The following is a 21,400-nucleotide window of genomic DNA, read 5'->3' on the forward strand; positions in this document are numbered from 1 at the left end:
ACTGTAGAAAAAGCGTAAAAATGGAAGGCCATCTCGTTCGTTCTCAGTAACCTAAATATGTTCTTGATATAACTGATTTAATAGCGTAGAAATAAAAATCGAGTAAACAAAAAATCTGGAAAAAAAATAAACTTAACTGTCTTCACGGATGCAACACATGTCGTGTAATGTCATTTTACGAAAATTAACTAAATAGCACTTTCTCCTCTCGCGTAGACATCGGTAGAAACTTGGGGAAAAAACGCTCTTGTCTAAAGCTTAAGGCGTACTTAGCTAATTAGAGATACAACAATAGAGGTTCTTTAATCTGAAGGTTTATCAAGGCGAGCTCTAGAGAAGGTCACGAGGTGGCGCTATGAAGCGGCCCTCTCCGTCAGCCAACCCCTTTTAACTTAACAATTACAAATTCAGGAGAGCGAGTTAACGTAAAGCGGCTTAAATAATGGACGAACGACGGAGAATTTTTAATTAGTGGCCGGCCATGCGAGCTAGAGTAGGTCTTGGCTTTCGCCTTCTTCATTAGGTGAAGAGTAAAAGGTCGAGCGGGCCTCCATTCTTTCTCCGCCACGACACCCTCGTTCTCTCCCTAAGGAGGCTGAGGCCTCACTGACTGACGTTTTTTTTAAAGCGTAACCCGAGAAATCTTTTTAGGAGCGTAGCCAAAAAAGTGGAAAACCCCGGTTTTAACGAAACAGCTACTTTCAACGGACAGTTGTCGCCGTCCTAAGTTGATAATTAATTTTTCTGAATTATTACACGAGTCGCTCCATGTGAATGTGCAAAATCATTCCACAACGTGTTGCTACTACAAAATCTCTTTTGTTTGACAAGATTTGAAGTAGACATTGAGTTGAAAATAATATAGAGCCGATCGTTTTTTTTGCGCCGCCGCCGCCGCCGCCGTCTCTGAACACTTGGAATGGTGCGCAGCCGCAACCGCCGCCGTTGTGTCTTTTATTAATGGATATATTTTGTAGTAACAGTGGCAGATTTTTTAAGAATTACCAGTAAATTCCTTCGTTAGAAAAATCTCTAAAAAAATTCGTGGTGCGTGTGAACTAGACCCAAAACCTTTGCTTACCAACAAAGATAAGCATAAATGTTGGCTCTTGTGAATAAACATTTTCTTTAGTGACAAAATATGGCCGCCGCAAGTAGACAGTATAAATGGTACAGTAAGTTAAGTACCAATTATAAACTTACTCAAAATCTATTACGAGTTAGTACAATCACCCTTAACATACGGTTGGCGATTTTGTTCAAAAACCTTAATTGATAGCATTTCAAGAACCCAAAATAAAATAATTAAGACGCGTCTAAAGCGACATTACCGTCAACCGACGAATAATGCGAATACTGATTTTAATGTACTCCCGGTCAGCGAATTATTTGTAACACCTATAATCCTCGATTATTGCAAACCGAATCTTAACACTATTGTACACCCATCTAGTTTAGGGTATAATACACGTTCTGTAACTAATAATAATTTAAAGATCCCCCCAAAAAAGAAACAGCGTGGAAAGAAACAATTTAATTATATAGGTCCAAAAATATTTAATAAATTACACCTTCAGTTTGATAACATAAAAACGCTACCTAAACTAAAATCTCGATTAAAGAAAAGAATTAAACAAGTGGATATAAAAGTTAGAAAATGTCTTTTTTATTTTTAATCAATGTACAAATAACCAGCAAATACCTTTTTGTTTTTTTTTCGCCCGAAACAAACTATGCTTAGTGGGCGGGCACGATGAATTGTTTTAAATCAATTAATCTGAAATAAAAAAAGTAGTTTGGCTTTTTTAAAATAGTTTCGTTTAGAAATGCGAATCGTTAAATGAGTAGGGTTTCATGCCCATACCTAGATATTAAAAATTTCGTCCATTCATATTCAAAAGGAAAAGGTCTTTGCCACTCAGCAACGGTTCCCCATTTTTATTGCTGTAAAATAACTTCACACGCCAAAGCAATTAGTTAAGTCAAAGAAAACTAATTTAATCTACCCGACTAAACCATTACCGCATTTCCCTTAGGTGGTGATTTCGGAAATTTTTTCCCATGTTCGTACATAGCCGATAATTTCGCCCGATTTTAAATATATTACTTATCTATTAGTAAGCCATATTTTTTTATTGTTTTATAATATTACTGTTTTTAAAATGTATTATATTCTAGTGAAAAATACCTTAATATAGAAAAACGCACTATATTTTTGTTCTTGCTAGGTTCAAACAAAATTTACAACCTTCTATAGCCTGCAATAATAGCACGTCCGTTTTTCCAAAATTATTTTTGTTTCACTTTATTTTGATTATTAACAAAAGTTAATAGGATGAGTTACTTAAAACATTATCCAACAAGTAACAATAAATATAAAAACCATTTTCCAAAAACAATTCGGCTGATTTATCGAGTCTGACGAAAGCAACTCGCAAAAACTCAATCAAATTGGAACGTTTGGCAACCATAGCTTTATTGGTAAAAATGTATTCGCCATTTTCCAACATGTGGTCGGATTCAAACCCAAAGTAATGGAGTGGTTTTACTGCTAAATCAGATAGAAACTATCGCGTAACCAAAGTGTTGAAGACTAACGAACAAAGCATATTTCAAATTTTTATCGTTTATTAATTAACTTGTTAAGAAATATCAGACTAAGGACTAAAATCTCTATAGGTTTCTAAAGGATTCTATAAAATGTCTACGACGAAACGATCTTTTAAAAGCAATGAAAGTATTCATTTCTACAATGGTTTGTTCAGGAAAAGTTTTTAAAGTTTGAGCCTTATTTTTATTGCTAACACTTATTGCTTAATTTGATCTTAATTGCGAAACTTGTCAATAAATGCGGTGCTAGTAGTAGTGGCATTTTGTTTAATAATTACCAGTTCTTTTCTTTAAATAAATAAATAATCAGCTAGGCTAATACCCAAGACACCACCTTAGGCCCAAGTCATCGAGCGAATTTTTAATGCCTTTAAACATTTGGCCGGATTACAATGCGTAGGAGGGTGGTAAAAATCCTAAATCTACCGACCAACGCTTGCCTCCTGATTGTCTGAACTGATTACGTAAAACGCAGAAAAGCCCGAGACTCTAAAAAGGAATAAATATACAGTTCGATATTCATGCTAGAAATTAATTAATTTATTAATATTAATTAATTAATTTAAACCCTGAAATAAATGTTTGTAGCATTTTACTTTTTAGTCTTTATGTTTAAAGGATTACTAATAGACTATAATTTTTCGTGTGTTTGGATTTTTTTCATCCTATCGCGGTAACCATAACAAAAAAGTTAAAACTATAGAAAATCATCAATTGATATAACTTTCTCTCCTGTAAACTTTAATTTTTATAGTGTCATTCTGTCGTATACCTTTTGGAAGGAAAACATTACTAAAACAGTTATTTGTTGATAGGCACCTCTATGAAATTGTGTTTTCTAAAAAAATAGATTTAAGCTCAACAAATTAGAGGACTTTATAAAAAATAACTTTATGAAAATGGATAATACACTTTTTCATTGTTTGTCTACACTCTTAAAAACAATGGGTTAAATGATTTTGGTTATTTCATTTTTAACTACTTTTTGAGTCAAAAATAACCCAAATGTAGTTGAAAATCTTGAAACGCAAAATTTGGGTTAAACAAAATTAGGTTGTTTTTAAGATAATATAATAGCAACCCAAAATTGGGTGATACTATCAAATTTAAAGTTCCCACGCGCCAAAGACGATATGAGCATCGAAAATGTGTCCATCGAACTTGTAGTCTTTGGAAGACTGGAAATTAAAAATTTTGCGCCATTCCTGCATCGTTACCATAAGTGCTTGAAAGGATTCTTAATTTTTGATTCTAAAGGTATATAAAATATTTTTAATTTAATTTACTATTTATAATTTAAATTTTTCCAATATTTTAAATTTCTTTTTTATGTTGTGTTAATATTTCAGCGGAAGAACGTAATGAGCTCCCTTTTTAAATTTATTGCAAATTGCCAAGGCCCTACGATATTCTTTCCAGTGTGATTAAATTTATAAAACAAATTAATTGTTAATTTATAACCCAAAATTGAGTCATATATTAACCATATTTTGGGTAACTTATAAATTTAACCCAAAATATCGTTATTAAAATAATTAAATATTTTGTTTGGTTAAATACTAACCCAACAATGGGTAAAAAAACAACCCAATTATTTGTTAAATTATAACCCAAAATTTAGTCATATATTAACCATATTTTGGGCTAATGTTCAACCCATATTTGGGTAACTTATAAATTTAACCCAAAATAGAGTTTTGAAAATAATCCGTTTTGGGTGAAAACTAAAACAACCCAATATTTGGTTTGGTTAAATACTGACCCAACAATGGGTAAAAAAAACAACCCAATTTGGGTCAAAAACAACCCAATATTTTTAAGAGTGGACGATCAAATTGTAGTATTTTTTCGCATCAGTTGCTGAACATTTATCGTTAGAATTGGATCAATTTATACGATTCGTACCTTCTAGGCTCAATAGTTGTATCGTGGATTTAAGAAAATCCTAGTAATTTTTTAGTTACATGACGGCGAAACAACAACCCAAGCACTTGGTCCTCTTGTTTCCCCGACCAGTGCATTCTCCGTGATCTTCCCGTGGGTATGCTCGTAAAAAAAGGTCCAACTTTTCTCTTCCCCCAACTCGTTTACGGACCATTTCAGGAAGGAAATTCACTCTCTTTTTATAAAAAGCATCCGCGATGGCCGGCGTATATAGATCAAAAACCTGTAACTCTTTTAACCACGAAGCAATGGGCCATCACCTCCCAAATGTCTCGCGGGTCACTGCCTCGGACGCTGCTAATAAAGACGAAAGCCCTTTTAACCTCGCCTCCAGCCCAGCTTTGCAGTATTACCAAAACACATTGATGCTAGTATACGACTCTTATAACACTTTTATATTACAGAATGGACTCGCATTGGAAATCTTTCATACACGAGCTACGTCGTACGCTTGGATGGTCAAGTATTATCTGAAGTTTATTATATATCTCTATCGAGAGAAGTAATCATCTTGGTCAGGTTGCCTAAACGGGCAATTTTAGTTAATGATGAACTTGACCTTCACAGCTATGATAACGACCTTCAAAATGTTAACTCGAAGATATACTAAAATCGCACAATAAAACATAAGTTATATATGCGAGGCGGTCTCAACCTTGAAAATGGTCATCTTTACCTTCACAGCCGGTATGATAATGACCTTCAAAATGTTAACTCGAAGATATACTAAAATCGTACAATAAAAAATAACTTATATATGCGAGGCGGTCTCAACCTTGAAAATGGTCATCTTGACATTCACAGCCGCTATGATAATGACCTTCAAAATGTTAACTCGAAGATATACTAAAATCGTACAATTTAAAATAAGTAATATATGCGAGGCGGTCTCAACCTTGAAAATGGTCATCTTGACCTTCACAGCCGCTATGATAATGACCTTCAAGATGTTAACTCGAAGATATACTAAAATCGTACAATTTAAAATAAGTAATATATGCGAGGCGGTCTCAACCTTGAAAATGGTCATCTTGACCTTCACAGCTATGATAACGACCTTCAAAATGTTAACTCAAAGGTATACTAAAATCGTTCACAGTAATTAAAAATAAGAAATATATGCGAGGCAGTCTCAACCTTGAAAATGGTCATCTTGACCTTCACAGCTATGATAATGACCTTCAAAATGTTAACTCGAAGATATACTAAAATCGTACAATAAAAAATAACTTATATATGCGAGGCGGTCTCAACCTTGAAAATGGTCATCTTGACCTTCACAGCTATGATAACGACCTTCAAAATGTTAACTCGAAGATATACTAAAATCGTACAATAAAAAATAAGTTATATATGCGAGGTGGTCTCAACCTTGAAAATGGTCATCTTGACCTTCACAGCAGCTATGATAATGACCTTCAAAATGTTATCTCGAAGGTATACTAAAATCGTACAATAAAAAAAGTAGTATAATAAATCCTGTCCAAGCCTTAAAAATTGTGATCTTGACCTTCTTTTAAATTACAAAGTATAGTTTGCGTACATAAAAGCATATTTTTCCTGAAGTAATAGTTTTAGAAAGATTTATATTTCGTATTTCACCTCCGATTATTTTTCTTCCGAAACGAATTTTAAAGACTCAATGCAAACCTGAGAAGGATAGGATAAGATGTCTACTTCCCTCTAAGAACGATTTTATATACTTCTGGTCGTATCTTTAGTCTTATTATTAAGTAGTCGATATAAAAGACGCGGTTCGATTTACGAGGTTGCGGTTCCGGCTACTCGCTTCCTAACCATCGAAGTTTATAAATGGGTTGGGGATTGAGACTAAACCAACCATTCTAAAGTTGGATTTTTACGAGTTCCATAAAGGTGCGCGCTAGAGAGCTGTAAACTCTTACATGGCAAACTTTCTTACCATCCGCGAAAACCGCGTACACATGTTTACGATGATGGGCTTTTGCTAGCTAAAGTCTTTCTCGATGTAGCAAAGGGTGAAGCTACAAAGTGAAAGAAATTAAATTTCGAATTGGACATAACAGCTTATAGCAGCTGATGGGTCCATAGGTCCACTCTCTCAGAGTCAAGGATAAGGACCACACACTTTCAAAAATAAAGGTTTTATTTTAGACCTCTAAAGTGGTTAAAACTTTTTTTGCAATAGCTAAGACCATTCACGGAATTGCCACCGAACATATTTAAACCTTCTGCTCTCCAAATTCAGTCGTTTTTTGAGTGTTTTGCACTTATTTTACACTTTTAGATCCATTTTACTTCCTAAACAGTAAGAAGTTAGCCTATTCACATTTTTTTAATTGTTCAGTACGACTCAATATATTAACCATTAAGATGGCCAGATTAAGCTGGTTTTCGTTCGATGATAATAGCCGAATGAGCATCTCTAAAGTTTCGGAACAACGGGCGGTAATATATCATCTAAGTATTTCTGTATTTAGTATATGTATATATAACAAGAATTATTAGGCACCCCTATTTGGGTACGGGTATTTTGATGCGTTAATCAATATCCCTTACATTTAAAATTTGAAATCAAACTTTAAAAGACTTAAATCTTGTTAAATATACCGGGTGATTGGAATTTCTTCGCATTGTGTTATTTTAAAGAGAATATTTAAAATGAAAATAACGTAGTACTCAAATACTAATCTCAAAATTGGTCCCATAATTTTTTTCTTCGTTAAAGGGAATTAAATGGAGTTCAAAAGAACTAAAAGTAAAAGCATACGATATTATTAGTATTAGTATTAGTAGTATTAGTATAAGTGAATAAATTTTAAATTTGAATTTGAATTTGACATAACTTTTTTATACCTTCACCACAAGGACTGAAAAAAGGTTTAGTCTTACGGCTTTTTCCCTTTCAATACCAAAGGGAGTTGTATTTAACATGAAAGAGTAAAATGGGTCTAACATAAATTATTCGACCTTTTTTAGTAACCAAATAGTTCGAATTAAATTAAAAGTCCAATTTTAGTCGTATTATAAAACTTTATTTTTAAGGGTGCAGGGAGATTCTGCTTAAACCTCCGGTACCATAAGGAACCAAATAATAAAAATATTTGGAGTAATTAGTTTTAGCGGGGATAGTTTGTAAACTGTTGCGAAACTGGAATTGTTTTAAACTGGTGGTAATTGGTAAACTGGTGAAAACAAATGCTGGAATATGGCATTAAAATGGTGGGAATTGTTCAATTGGTGCTGTACTATTTTTAAACCGAAACTAGAATAGCTTTAAACTGGTGTGGATTGTTAAACTGGTGTGGACTATTGCTAAACCGATAGTGGAAAATAGCTTTAAACTGGTGGGAATTTTTAAACTAGTGCGGGACTATTGTTAAACAGATGCCGGAATAATTCTTAAGCTGGTTCGGGTTTGTCTTAAACGGGTGCGGGAATGGACCTACGTGTAACTCTACGAGGAAACGATTCCCACGATTCATTGGTCCAAAATTGTTTCATTAAAACGCATTCATTTTTCCAAGCAATCACGAACCCGATGACGTAATCCGCAGCCAATTAAATTATAAACAGTTGTTGCGTTTAGTCGCTACTGTTAAGACGGCCTCTTTTGAAGTGTATTAAGTAACGTACGTGTTCATAAAACATTGTAATTTCTTTAACGACTTACAGCGCGTGTCCTCCATCTACAGTTACCTCTACGCGTTCAATTTGAATTAATACCTTAAATTCTCTTCAGCCTGTTCCGGCGACATAATCGGCTCGTCAACGGAATTAACGTCGTTAGAAATAGCGCGACCATAATTAAAACACATCGATATTGTTAAACGTAAAATTCGATCAGAACCAAACCCAAACCAAAAAGAATATACTTGACTGCCTATCCTATTCCACCAACCAAGAATGTATTTGGGTGGGTAGAGAATATGTGGAAGGCACCTTGTTCGTATCATGATTCCCGGAAGAATAACCACTCCCCGCCGCCTTTCTTCTTTCTGCCGGTCAGGAGGAGACACTCTCTCCGTGTAGGTGGCGAATATCTTCCGGGTATCACGAAAACAAAGGCTGCAGTTGCGGCCGCGTATTCTCCGTTAACCATAATATATTCTTGCAGCAAGCGATACACAGTCCGATATAACCTAGGATTGCTCGCCTTCTATTCGTTTGGGCTATAAAATGAAAATCACTCCATCGGCATCAAGCGGCTAGAATAAAGGACTGCAGAGACAGACGGAGAGTGGGTCGGGTAGACCCTCCTAATCGTCACCTCAAGCCCTCCCTTTAAATCGTAGAAATGAAACAAATGGAAAGCGAACGATTTCTCCGAGGCTACTTGTATAACCATTTCTCCGACTTCTAGTTTGCCAATAAACGCGGGAGGTGCTCATTTGAATTTCAATATAAAGCGAGAGGAGGAAACGACTTAGGAACCTCTTGACTCCGGAGAGAAAAGGGAAAGCCACCGGGGGGAAATTAGGGGACCTCGCGGGAGGAAGAGGAAATCATTGGGACTAGAAAAAGAATTGGAAGAAAAATAGAAAAAAAGGGGAGGATTTAACGAGAGGGAAAACTGCCGTCTCGATTCGAAAGATTCCGGAGCGCCCTCAACGAAGCGATCTTTATAATCATTTTGTTACCATCATTTGTCAGCGAAAAAACGCCGAAGAAGAGACACCGCTCCTAAGTTGGTTTGAGTAGGAATGAGGGATTGTTTCTGTCCGATATCGGCGTAAGGGCTGGGACGACGGTGCCAGTCGATATAGTCGATAGCTCGTGGAAATTATCTGAAAGGAACCTCATGGCCCTGTACTGAGCGTGGGCGGCCGTTCACGTCTCTGATAATGTTTTAAAAGAGGGACGATTTTTGTCGCGTACATTGGCAGCTTTACTCTCTCATTTTTTAAGTACGGCGTCTAGCGCCATCTAGAAGTGGCGTACGACTAATAAACGGAGATAAAAATAACGATATCAATGCTTAAGTATTGACCAATAATTACATTCATTAATTCTTTCTTAATTACTTAAATGTGGAAAATTTATGAATAATTTGAACGTTTGCTTTAGTCTTTTCATAAATCTATAATTTTGTTCCATAAGTTTGTCACTTTGAGGAATATTTTAGTGAGAGCTAGTAACGGAGTGACGTCATCACAAGAAGAAAATCTATCCCTAGCAAGGCGCTGTCAAAGGCTACGTGTTACGCGAACGCAAAAGGCAACGAATCCCGTAATGCAGTCTGTCTTGCTCTCAGTAAACCTTTTGCATGTGAAGAATTGGAAGTGTCATACTTATGTAACAATATTTTACACTTATGGTCATCTACACTTTGTTTCGTGGCAAAACGTGTGCTCCTATTCATCCCCCACAATGCCATCTATTCTTCATCATCTAGCAGTGATTATACAATCATCGTACAATATTCTGCTAGGATGCATACCGCTTTTGAGAATGAATAAGCAAAGGTTTGGTAGGATAGCTAAGCTATGAACAATAAATCTACCTTTTAGAAATATCAATTTGAAGAAAGAAAATTGTACTTTTCTTACTGTAACTAGGCGCAAAATGCACACTAACTAAAAACCATGATAACGGTGCTGCCAGTCATGGTTTGTTGGAAATGGCCGACCCCACTTCATTTAAAATTTGGGTAGACAAATTTTAAGCACCGAACTAAATCTCGCCTTTTGACAACTTGTTCTTTTAAAGCGCGAGCGCAATGATTTATCGAGCCGTTTCGCGAAATTCTCCGGACCTTCCAAAAGGGCTATTATTAACGTCGCGTAATTAATAGTGGCGTTAAACCTTTTAAACTGCAGCGCGCCAGTATTTATCTCCTTGGACTTTGAAGATCGTCCGTGGGCCTTCTTAGCTTCTTCACGGATCTCTGGCCGTTCTCTCTCTCCATATATTAAGAGATGACGCGGGGGCGTACGCGGATATGATGATTCCGCGAATGTAAAATGAATTGAAAAGGGATGGATTCTTTTCTCGTCGATTGATGGTCCATGGTCGTGTTCCATTTCGCCGACAAAAGCTTTTCTTCGACGTCGCCGTGAAATATGAGAGATCGTCTAGAAGATTAAGGGGTTCTCAATTTCTTCAAAAACTATTTATATATCGTAAGTTTATAATTACGTTTCACGTAAGTGGGTCGGTTCTTTATCTTCCGCGTTAAGTGTTTACTGAGAGTCAGTAGGCCGATTTTGGTGTGGGCCTATGTAAGGAAAGCCTAAAAACGCAAAACTCGCGTGTCCCGAAGAAAATTTCATTGGTTTTATCAGTGGTGGGGTCCTTCTGTTGGTGGGGGCCCATAGGCCAGTGTTTAGGAGACCTAGTCCTTAATTTGGCACTGCTGAGAGCACAGATCACTTTCCCCAAGAAGGACTGGTATTAACCTCGAAAAAAATGTGTATCAGTAGTGATGCGGCTTTTTTTACAATTTCTTTATTATTATAAGTGCTTAAGTTAAATATGGTACGATATATTTTGTAATTTCCATTGACTAATTCCCGGATTGTTGTCAGATTTACCGTGAAATTTAACATTTGTATAATAGTCGATTTTACACACCTATAAATAAATCAAAAATAATAAAAACCCAATGTATATAAAAACTTCTAAAAACGTAGTACCAACACCGAAACCATTACAGCAGTAAGCAACAATATTCTAACGAGAAACCATCCTTTCTTTTTCGTTCTTTGCAGAGGTCATCGGTGGTCAAGGAGAATCAACGGCCGAACCGGAGTTTGCTGAGCCGATCCCCAATGTGACAGTGTCGGCGGGTCGCGAGGTCAGCCTACCGTGCGTGGTGGACAACCTCAACGGATTCAGGGTAAGTCTCGGAATCTCCCAACCATTACTATCACCATTACTCGATGCTGGGATAGGGGGGAAGGGAGAAAGCAGCGACAATGTATGGGTCTTTTTGGTCCGTGAAGCTTTCATTGTTGAATAGCCGAGAAGAAAGGAGAAAACTCAGATCCAGTCACCTTTTCTTTAGGCTCGCATTCAATACAGTCTCCTTTGATTTTTTGCGAATACCTCTCCTCTTTATCCCCGAGGCTTGTCAAATGAAAGGGGTAAAAGGGGAAGCCCGGGCCTTTTGACCCCGACCGTCGTGGCCGCGGGGTACACCCGGAGGTTGGACGGGGAAGCGTCTGAAAAGGGGCGAGTGGAGAGGACCGGTGTACGCGTGAATATATGTCGTAGACGGAAACCCAAGAATATCCCCAGAGTCCATTACCGTGATTGTGCCGAATTCGGGCTTTAGACGTTTCCGAGTCGATGGTAGTTGTTTCATCTTGTCATTCCTATAACCGGCAGACAATGCCCGCTAGCTAGAGGACACACTGGTCACTCGGACAGTCTCCGAAACCCCGGCACTTTCTCTTACGAAGGACGTAACGCGAAGGCCAAATTTCTGGAAAAGGGATCGCGGGTAAAGCGAAGATTTTGACGCTGCCAGATGAAACGTAATCAATTTGGACCTTCTCTCTGGAAGGAGGAGCGCGTGCTTCCAAAACCGGATCTACAGACGTATAAATACATTAAACGGAGTCGTGTCATTCGCGTGTAAGGGATATTCGACGCTTACAACTATACGTAAGTACGCATAGGCAAGAAAACACAACCCAGTCCCGGTGTCTTAATATTAAAGCTGGGAAAATCCCAAGGAAAAGGCGGGACGGATTGTTCCCCGGGCCAATCTTGACATTTCCACTAATGGAGTTATACACCGAGAACAGAAAGAGGAAAGGAAATAATACGAGGACGGGACGGTGCCTGGTCGAGGAAATTGGAGAACTCGTCAAAACAAATCGTTAATTCAAAAGGATAGTTTGACCCGGCTTCCAGCTCTCTCTCGCTCTCTCTCTCTCTCTCTCTCTCTCTCTCTCTCTCTCTCTCTCTCTCTCTCTCTCTCTCTCTCTCTCTCTCTCTCTCTGTTTTATATACGAGCCAGACAGAAGACCAAAATCCGACATCAAGAAAATTGTGAAAGACGAAAATATAATACACACTCGTAGAGCTAAGGGACAGACGTATATTTAACCCAATCTTGGTGGCTGTAGAGTCTGTAAAGACTACGTTTCAACTCTGGCTTTACGCTACTTCCGCGAAAGACAATCTAGCTTTAGCCTATTACAGGGAGAATTAAATTTAATTAAGACGAAAGTTTGGAAGATGTTAATATAAAATTGAATAAAAGACCTTTTTGGGAAATATATCCACTTATCGTGAAAGCTCCTTTTCTGCAAAATAAATATATACCCTAAATGTGTCCTGAAATAGTTGATAACTTTAATGTAATTTTAGGCTTAAGGCGAATTCTTTAAAATAAACGTTGACCGAGCGAGCCACTACTACAAGCTAGTAGGTTTGAAATCTTTTTATTTGGTGATACGCCGAATTTTCTACTGTCGAATTTCTTGGGCAATACCTCAAAATGATATACCTTTCTTTGTTATTTAGTTTTTGACGCTATACTCTAACATATATTTTGGAAAACTTAAATATTTAATAAAAAAAGTGATGAGTAGCTAGGAACCTTATTTCCTCTCACAAATTATTTATTAATAAATATTTTCGTCAAAGATACGCTTAAGTCAAAGATCTTATCGCATCTGCTTCGAAACAACGTTTAGCATTAAAATTGGATCAATCTGCATTATACATTACACCCTAGAAACAATAGATGCAGTTGTATCACAGATTCAACGAAGGAAGATATCAAAGAGAGCCAAGTGACTGATAGACTTGCTCACACTAGTGGCACCTGGTTAACATTCTGAAAACTATTAGTTTGTCATCTGCTGATTTGGCTGTTAAGAATGCTTAAGAGAAATAGGTGGTGAGTGTAAAATGAAAGGTAGATACTCCACGTAGGAAAACCTTTATCGAAGGTAAAAAAAACTATAATTCACTTTCTAAATGTAAAAAAATCAGAATAATGCTGGTGAAAAATTGTTTTCTTATTCTGTACATTTATTTATATTTTTGTCTTTTGGACAGTAAAAAAAAATGGTTTTACCCTGTGCATTGTCGCAATTTAAAAAGGTGCAAGCCTCACCACCGTAATATTTTCAATTTCAGGAAAAACTCTTAGTTTGTTGACTTTGGTCCACCATCTCAAAATCCAAAAAATATTTGCAGGTTCGCGATACAAAAATAACTTTACACAGTCCAAAGGCGGAGTTGGCTATCCCTGATATGCTCCTTGGATTCAATCCATTACGAAAATGGTTGATCAATTTATTAAAAATGGGACCAATCTAATGGTGATGAAAATTTCATGAAATATTTTTATAAAAATTTGATCAAATCAGTTTCATAAAAATTCGATCAAATCATTTATATAACAATTTGATCAAATCATTTTTATAAAAAAATTATCAAATCATTTTTATAAAAATTTGATAAAATCATTTTTATAAAAATTTGATCAAATCATTTTTATAAAAATTTGATCAAATCATTTTTATCAAGTTTTGATCAAATTAGACTAAATTTTGATAAAAAAATATTTCATTAAATTATATTTAGATCAGTAAAAGTAAACTTTTATCAAATTCTGATCAAATAGAATTTTATCAAATACAATTTTCCAATGAAAGTTTGATATCAGTAAAAGTAAAATTTTATCAAATTCTGATCAAATAGAATTTGATCAAATACAATTTTCTAATGAAAGTTTGATATCAGTAAAAGTAAAATTTTATCAAATTCTGATCAAATATAATTTTATCAAATTGTAGTAAAATATAATTTTAACAAATTGTAGTAAAATATAATTTTATCAAATTGTAGTAAAATATAATTTTATCAAATTGTAGTAAAATATAATTTTATCAAATTGTAGTAAAATATAATTTTAACAAATTGTAGTAAAATATAATTTTATCAAATTGTAGTAAAATATAATTTTATCAAATTGTAGTAAAATATAATTTTATCAAATTGTAGTAAAATATAATTTTATCAAATTGTAGTAAAATATAATTTTATCAAATTGTAGTAAAATATAATTTTATCAAATTGTAGTAAAATATAATTTTATCAAATTGTAGTAAAATATAATTTTATCAAATTGTAGTAAAATATAATTTTATCAAATTGTAGTAAAATATAATTTTATCAAATTGTAGTAAAATATAATTTTATCAAATTGTAGTAAAATATAATTTTATCAAATTGTAGTAAAATATAATTTTATCAAATTGTAGTAAAATATAATTTTATCAAATTGTAGTAAAATATAATTTTATCAAATTGTAGTAAAATATAATTTTATCAAATTGTAGTAAAATATAATTTTATCAAATTGTAGTAAAATATAATTTTATCAAATTGTAGTAAAATATAATTTTATCAAATTTTAGTAAAATATAATTTTATCAAATTGTTGTAAAATATAATTTTATCAAATTGTAGTAAAATATAATTTTATCAAATTGTAGTAAAATATAATTTTATCAAATTGTAGTAAAATATAATTTTATCAAATTGTAGTAAAATATAATTTTATCAAATTGTAGTAAAATATAATTTTATCAAATTGTAGTAAAATATAATTTTATCAAATTGTAGTAAAATATAATTTTATCAAATTGTAGTAAAATATAATTTTATCAAATTTTAGTAAAATATAATTTTATCAAATTGTTGTAAAATATAATTTTATCAAATTGTAGTAAAATATAATTTTATCAAATTGTAGTAAAATATAATTTTATCAAATTGTAGTAAAATATAATTTTATAAAATTTTAGTAAAATATAATTTTATCAAATACAATTTTATCAAATTGTGATCAAATAGAATTTTATAAAATTCTGATTAAATAGAATTTTATCAAATTCTGATTAAATAGAATTTTATCAAATTCTGATTAAATAGAATTTTATCAGATACAATTTTATCCAATTCTGATCAAATAGAATTTTATCAGATACTATTTTATCCAATTCTGATCAAATAGAATTTTATCAAACTTTGATCAAATTGTTTTTGATAATATTAAATCATATTCTGATCAAATGACATTTGAATCTAATACAACTTTCCAAAATTTTACCAACCATTTTCGTAAGGAACTAAATTCTAATATACAGGGTGTCCACTAAAATTAACCAGGGCTAATAATTGAAAAGCTATTTTTGCCAGGAATTTGTTATTTACAAATCGCACGTACCTCATTGACCTTAAGCGTCTAAATTGACTTTCTGAAACTATTACACTTCGGAAATGTGATTTAAACTCTCGGGTTTAAAATAAAGAAGGGTAATATTTTGTAAATTTTCATTAATAAACGCTGATTTATATCTTGACTCGTTGGCTGTCAAATTTATTTCGATTGGACCATTCCTCGAACATGTGTAATTTTTACAGCTTAGTTGTATACTCATCTTGTTATATATAAATTATAGCAACCCATATAACTCTTATTGTTTAAAATGCAATTCGGGCATCCGGTGCATGTCATAAAATCCTCGAATATTACAAGAATTGAATCGCTTTCAATACGTGTCAAAAATGTCCTAGACTACGTCTTTAGAAATGAAAAAAAAATCCTAATAAATCTCTCCAAAATGTTGAAAATACAAGGCGATCCGAAAAAGTCAACGCATCCGCGAAATTAGAATAACGGAAAATTCGTGGTTTAAATATTTTACGCGTGAAATTGTCAAAAAAATGAAATGGCTACGAAAAGTAATCGGACTTATTCCGTAAAAAAAATTCCTCAAAAATATCCTTCATTTAATAGCGTAACATTTTTTCGCTAGAGTGAGACAGTCCCCCCTCCCTCCAAAAAAACTGGAACAGGACGTTTTCCAATTCTTGACAGCAAATCAGCCGTAAAGAAAAAAAGGTATACCCTTTCTGCTACAGAGCGGAAGAGAACAGGGATCAGCCACCTAAAATAAAAAATGGACAAAGATATATTCAAACATAATTATTTCTATACCGTCGCTTTTTCATTCCTATTCCCTCACATTTTCGTTTTTTACTCCCCGTTCTGACCTGAAAAAAGTGCAGGAGAAAAAAGGTTTTTTTATAAGACCTCCCTATGTATTCATTCCAATATACAGGGTGTTTCGTTGCGCGAAACACCGAAGTTAATTTAGGGTTTGAGGGCGAATAAAGAATGGTCGTACGAACGAAAAAACGGACCATCCACTACTCATTCGTAGGACGGAAAGAATATTAGCTGCAGCAAGGGGGTGAAAGATTTTAGCAACTAGTTTTTTACCTCTGCTACTTTACGGGGGAATGAATATTAGATTGAGCGAGGGGCGTGAATAATAATAGCTAGCAACTAGTTAACCTCTGCTACTATAAGGGGGGATGAATATTAGATTCAGTGTGGGGAAAGATGTTTAGCAACTAGTTTTCTACCTCTGCTTCTTTGAGGGGGAATGAATATTAGATTCAGCGTGTGGGGAAAGATGTTTAGCAACTAGTTTTCTACCTCTGCTACTTTGAGGGGGAAACAATATTAGATTCAGCGTGTGGGGAAAGATGTTTAGCAACTAGTTTTCTACCTCTGCTACTTTGAGGGGGGATGAATATTAGATTCAGCGAGAGTCGTGAATAATAATAGTTAAAAACTAGTTAACCTCCTCTGCTACTTTGTGGGGGAATTAATATTAGATTCAGCGAGAGTGATGAATGATAGTTCGCAACTAGTTTTCTACCTCTGCTACGAGGATGGAGAACGAATATTATCTGCAGCAAGTGGGGTCGAATGAAAGTTAGAAACTAGTTTTGTACCTTTGCTACGTAGAGTGTAAATGAAAATTAGTTGCAGCCAGTGGGGAAATGATTATTATCTACAGCGAGAGGTGGTCAATGTGTTAAGCTAATAGTTTTCTCACTTAGTCGCTAAGGGGAAATGAAATAACTTGTACCAAGGAGTAACAAACACACTGCACCCCACACAAGGAAAACGCAGCTAGCCTTTAAACACGCTGAAGCTGTGTGGTGTACAGCTTTCATTGAACGAGCCTTTACGCTGAACGTTTTACGGAAAGGGGGAAGATAATTTCTGGATTTTCCGCTTTTAACGATAGCAGGCGCTAAAGCGCCTATTTAATGAAAAATGTACACAAGAAAATGCACGACTTTTGACGGGTTGTGGTCCCCTTGTGTGGGGTGCTGTGTTTGTGGGTCCTAGCTTGCAGCTAGTGGTGAAATGAATATTAGCGGCCGCTAGAGGTGGTGAATGATATTTAGCAACTAGTTTTACTCCTCTGCCACGTAGAGAGGGAATTAAGCAAGTGGTTTCCTACTTCTGCCTCGTAGAGGGGAAATGCAAAACTAGCTGCAATAAATTATAGTTAGCAACTGTTTTCCCTTTATTTTTCTCCCTTTCATTGCTACTAATTTTCATCCTCCTCATTCCCAGCAGCTAATATTTATTCCCCTTTTGATGCTGCTAATTTTCGTTCGCACCCAATTGATACAGCTTATATTAATTCCCTTCCAATTGTTAAAACTAAGATTCATTGCCCCATTCGGTGTTGCTAATATTCATTCCCCCATACGGTGTTGCTAATATTCATTCCCCCATACGGTGTTGCTAATATTCATTCCCCCATACGGTGTTGCTAATATTCATACCCCCATACGGTGTTGCTAATATTAATTCCGCCATACGGTGTTGCTAATATTAATTCCGCCATACGGTGTTGCTAATATGAATTCCCCCATACGGTGTTGCTAATATTAATTCCGCCATACGGTGTTGCTAATATTAATTCCGCCATACGGTGTTGCTAATATGAATTCCCCCATACGGTGTTGCTAATATTCATTACCCCATACAGTGTTGCTAATATTCATTCCCCCGAACGGTGTTGCTAATATTAATTCCCCCGTATGGTGTTGCTAATATTCATTCCCCCTTACAGTGTAGCTAATATTCATTCCCCCTTACTGTGTTGCTAATATTCACTCTCCCTTACAGTGTTGCTAATATTCATTCCCCTAATAGTGTTGCTAATATTCATTCCACCTTACAGTGTTGCTAATATTCATTCCACCTTACAGTGTTGCTAATATTCATTCCCCCTTACTGTGTTGCTAATATTCATTCCACCTTACAGTGTTGCTAATATTCATTCCCCCTTACTGTGTTGCTAATATTCACTCTCCCTTACAGCGTTTGCTAATATTAATTCTCCCTTACAGTGTTGCTAATATTCATTCCCCCTTACAGTGTTCCTAATATTCATTCCCCCTTACAGTGTTGCTAATATTCATTCTCCCTTACAGCGTTGCTAATATTCATTCTCCCTTACAGTGTTGCTAATATTCATTCCCTCTTACAGTGTTGCTAATATTCATTCCCCTCTTACTATACATCTCCCCCTATTCCGTAGAGATAAATTTAGGACAGGCATACTATATTCCTCCTCAAAACTTCCAACACAATAACGTATTTCGTTGAAACACGGGCTGATCCAAGGAGCAACGCAGCACCCGGTATACGCGAGTCTCGTCTGTTAGCTATTAGAAAAAAAATGAGTGGGATGAGAGGGAAAAATGAGAGAGAAAAAAGCGTCTTATCTGCGAAATTCCTATTAGAAGCATTGTTCGTTCCGCCGCTTAGTTTCTCATCTTGGCGGCGCGTGTCACACCCATGCAGGCCCAGAAATATTGACGCTTCTTATTCCGTCCGCTCCACACTCTCCTCCTCCCGTTTTAAGGTTTCGAAAACTGAGCGAAAAAATCTCTCGTCTTCTCTTCTCCATCTTTTCTATTCGGGATGCGGCAGAGAGAAAAATCCGAGAGAATAAACGCTCCGACATTACCTGATATTTTGTAAAATGTCTACGCGTAGGCGACCTTACCTTCGACAGTACCGTTAGCTAAAGTCTACGTTCGGAAATGTACGGTATCGAATGGTGTGATGGGGGTGGTGGTGGGGTGAACAATCCCAAAGTATACATTTTGCTCTCTTTATGGGTTGTCGTAAAAAAGGAAATCGGTAGGCGAGGAAAAAGGCTACGGTTTTCCGTAGTAAAAGAATAGATGGAAAAAAATGCCATGGTAGGAAGAATGGTAGGCTTTTTTTCTCCGTTCTAGGCAGTTTTTGTCGAATGTCTATATAGGGGGGGGGGCTATGAGCTACAGTCAAGGGGGATTCAACGCGAGAGATTGAGTCGAGAGAAAAGAAAAGGAAGCTTGATACGCAATGGGATAACGTCCGGACTCTGACACTCAGCTACGCCGCAGAACTAAGAAATTGTCTCTCTGAAAAAAGATCTTTTTTTTTTACGCTTTATATATCTCTATGGGGATCTGGGCTTCCAGAGAAACGGGTCATGGGACTTTTTTTTCCGGCGAAGATTTTTCAAGCCCAGTCGTAAAAGCAAAAAAATCCCGCTAGAATCGCGGCGAATGAATCGGCGAAATAGGAAAATAGACCATTTTATTCCGGGACTCCGATCCTCTTCTCGAGCTAAATTCTGATATTTTTACCTCCCTTCGATTTGTATTTTGTGGTTTTTGTAACGTTTTATTTTGGTGTTTTGGTTTATAAATCGAAATAAGGATGTCGTTCGGGTTTTTCTTGTTTTTCTGAAGGTGTTTTTCTGTCCTATGTACGACAAGGAATAAAATGTCACTTTAAAATCGAATCTATAGCCGGACAATAAAACAGATATCAAACGGAATCATTATCCTTTAGCCGTTCTTCTCTTTAAGGAATCGAGATAGAGACAATTTTGACGAGATCAAAGGATATACATTTTTTTTAACATAACGTAAATAGATCCCCCTATCGTTACCATACCATATATGCGACGCTGTGTATAGTCAATGTAATTATTGGACCTAGTTACATTTGAGTATATTGAACTTTGCTTAAACTTTGGTGTTTCGAAATAACCACATGAGCCTAATGCTATAAATTAATAATATCTACAAATCCATTTATTCACAGGATTGTAAATTATGATTAAATTGCGTTTACCGATATTTTGTAATCCTTTTATATACTTTAACCTAGAATTGTTTTGTTTTGTTTCGTGGAAAGTTAACTACAAACTCTACTAAACTCTAGTTTTCAGTTGGAGCTGTTTTGGTTAACCTTTTAATTATTTTGTTTAAAAATCCCTATTTTTTCCAATGCCTGAAAAATTATGTTTTTATGTTCCCCATAACGCTTCGAACACTTCTAAACATGTTCATTATTCATTTTATTTTCATTGGCTTTTTTTACGTTGGAGATGGGCAATTCAAATATAAACTATAATTCATCCAAAGAAGTCAATAAGGGCGAAGCTACGGAAGTTTTTACCCCATCTATAGTGTCAAACAAAGGTACTAAAAATATAAATATAATAAACATAATTTACTCTCAAAAAATTAGTTTAATCAAGCTAAGTTCCTCGAAAAGTTCTTCGTATATTTTTTTTCTACGGTTTTGATAAGAAATTGCCCTGCCTATCATCGCGTAATTTATCAAATGGGCATGTCTTCGTGACCATTCGGAGGTTTACTACTAAACTAGAAAGGTATTATAAAAAATAAACTATATTCCAGAGCGGAAAACGGAAGCGAGAAATTCCTTAGATTACTTGTTGGTGAATTTATGAACCTAAATGGAAAAAAGTTTAGCTTCAAAAGATGGGATAAATTTAAAGCAATAAAATTTAAGAGATAAATTTAATCTGCTAATGTTTCCTTATTTCCTGACGCTTTTTTATAACACGAAAGAGAAAAAAAAACCGGCGAGAAATTGGAATAAAATAATGTATTTACGTTATTTATATATATTTTGTTTTGAGATTTTTTCTCGCTTTTTATATCCGTGAGAGAACGTAGGTTCTATATATTTCTGCGAGGCCAATTTTTCGCC

The 21,400-nt window shown here is 35.1% G+C and overlaps 1 protein-coding gene across 2 annotated transcripts in view; it reads left to right on the forward strand.

Moving 5' to 3' along the window:
- Positions 1–21,400, forward strand: part of LOC149940633 (lachesin-like) — a 305,656-nt gene that overhangs the window by 78,528 nt on the left and 205,728 nt on the right. For both annotated transcript variants that reach the window (XM_090178792.1, XM_090178793.1), the window contains exon 2: positions 11,244–11,371. In XM_090178792.1, coding sequence (XP_090034918.1) covers positions 11,244–11,371 — 128 coding nt within the window. The remainder of the gene's footprint in view (positions 1–11,243; positions 11,372–21,400) is intronic.

Source organism: Leiobunum rupestre, chromosome 6 (assembly GCF_980474605.1).
Source record: "Leiobunum rupestre chromosome 6, qqLeiRupe1.1.hap1, whole genome shotgun sequence".
NCBI lineage: Eukaryota > Metazoa > Arthropoda > Arachnida > Opiliones > Sclerosomatidae > Leiobunum > Leiobunum rupestre.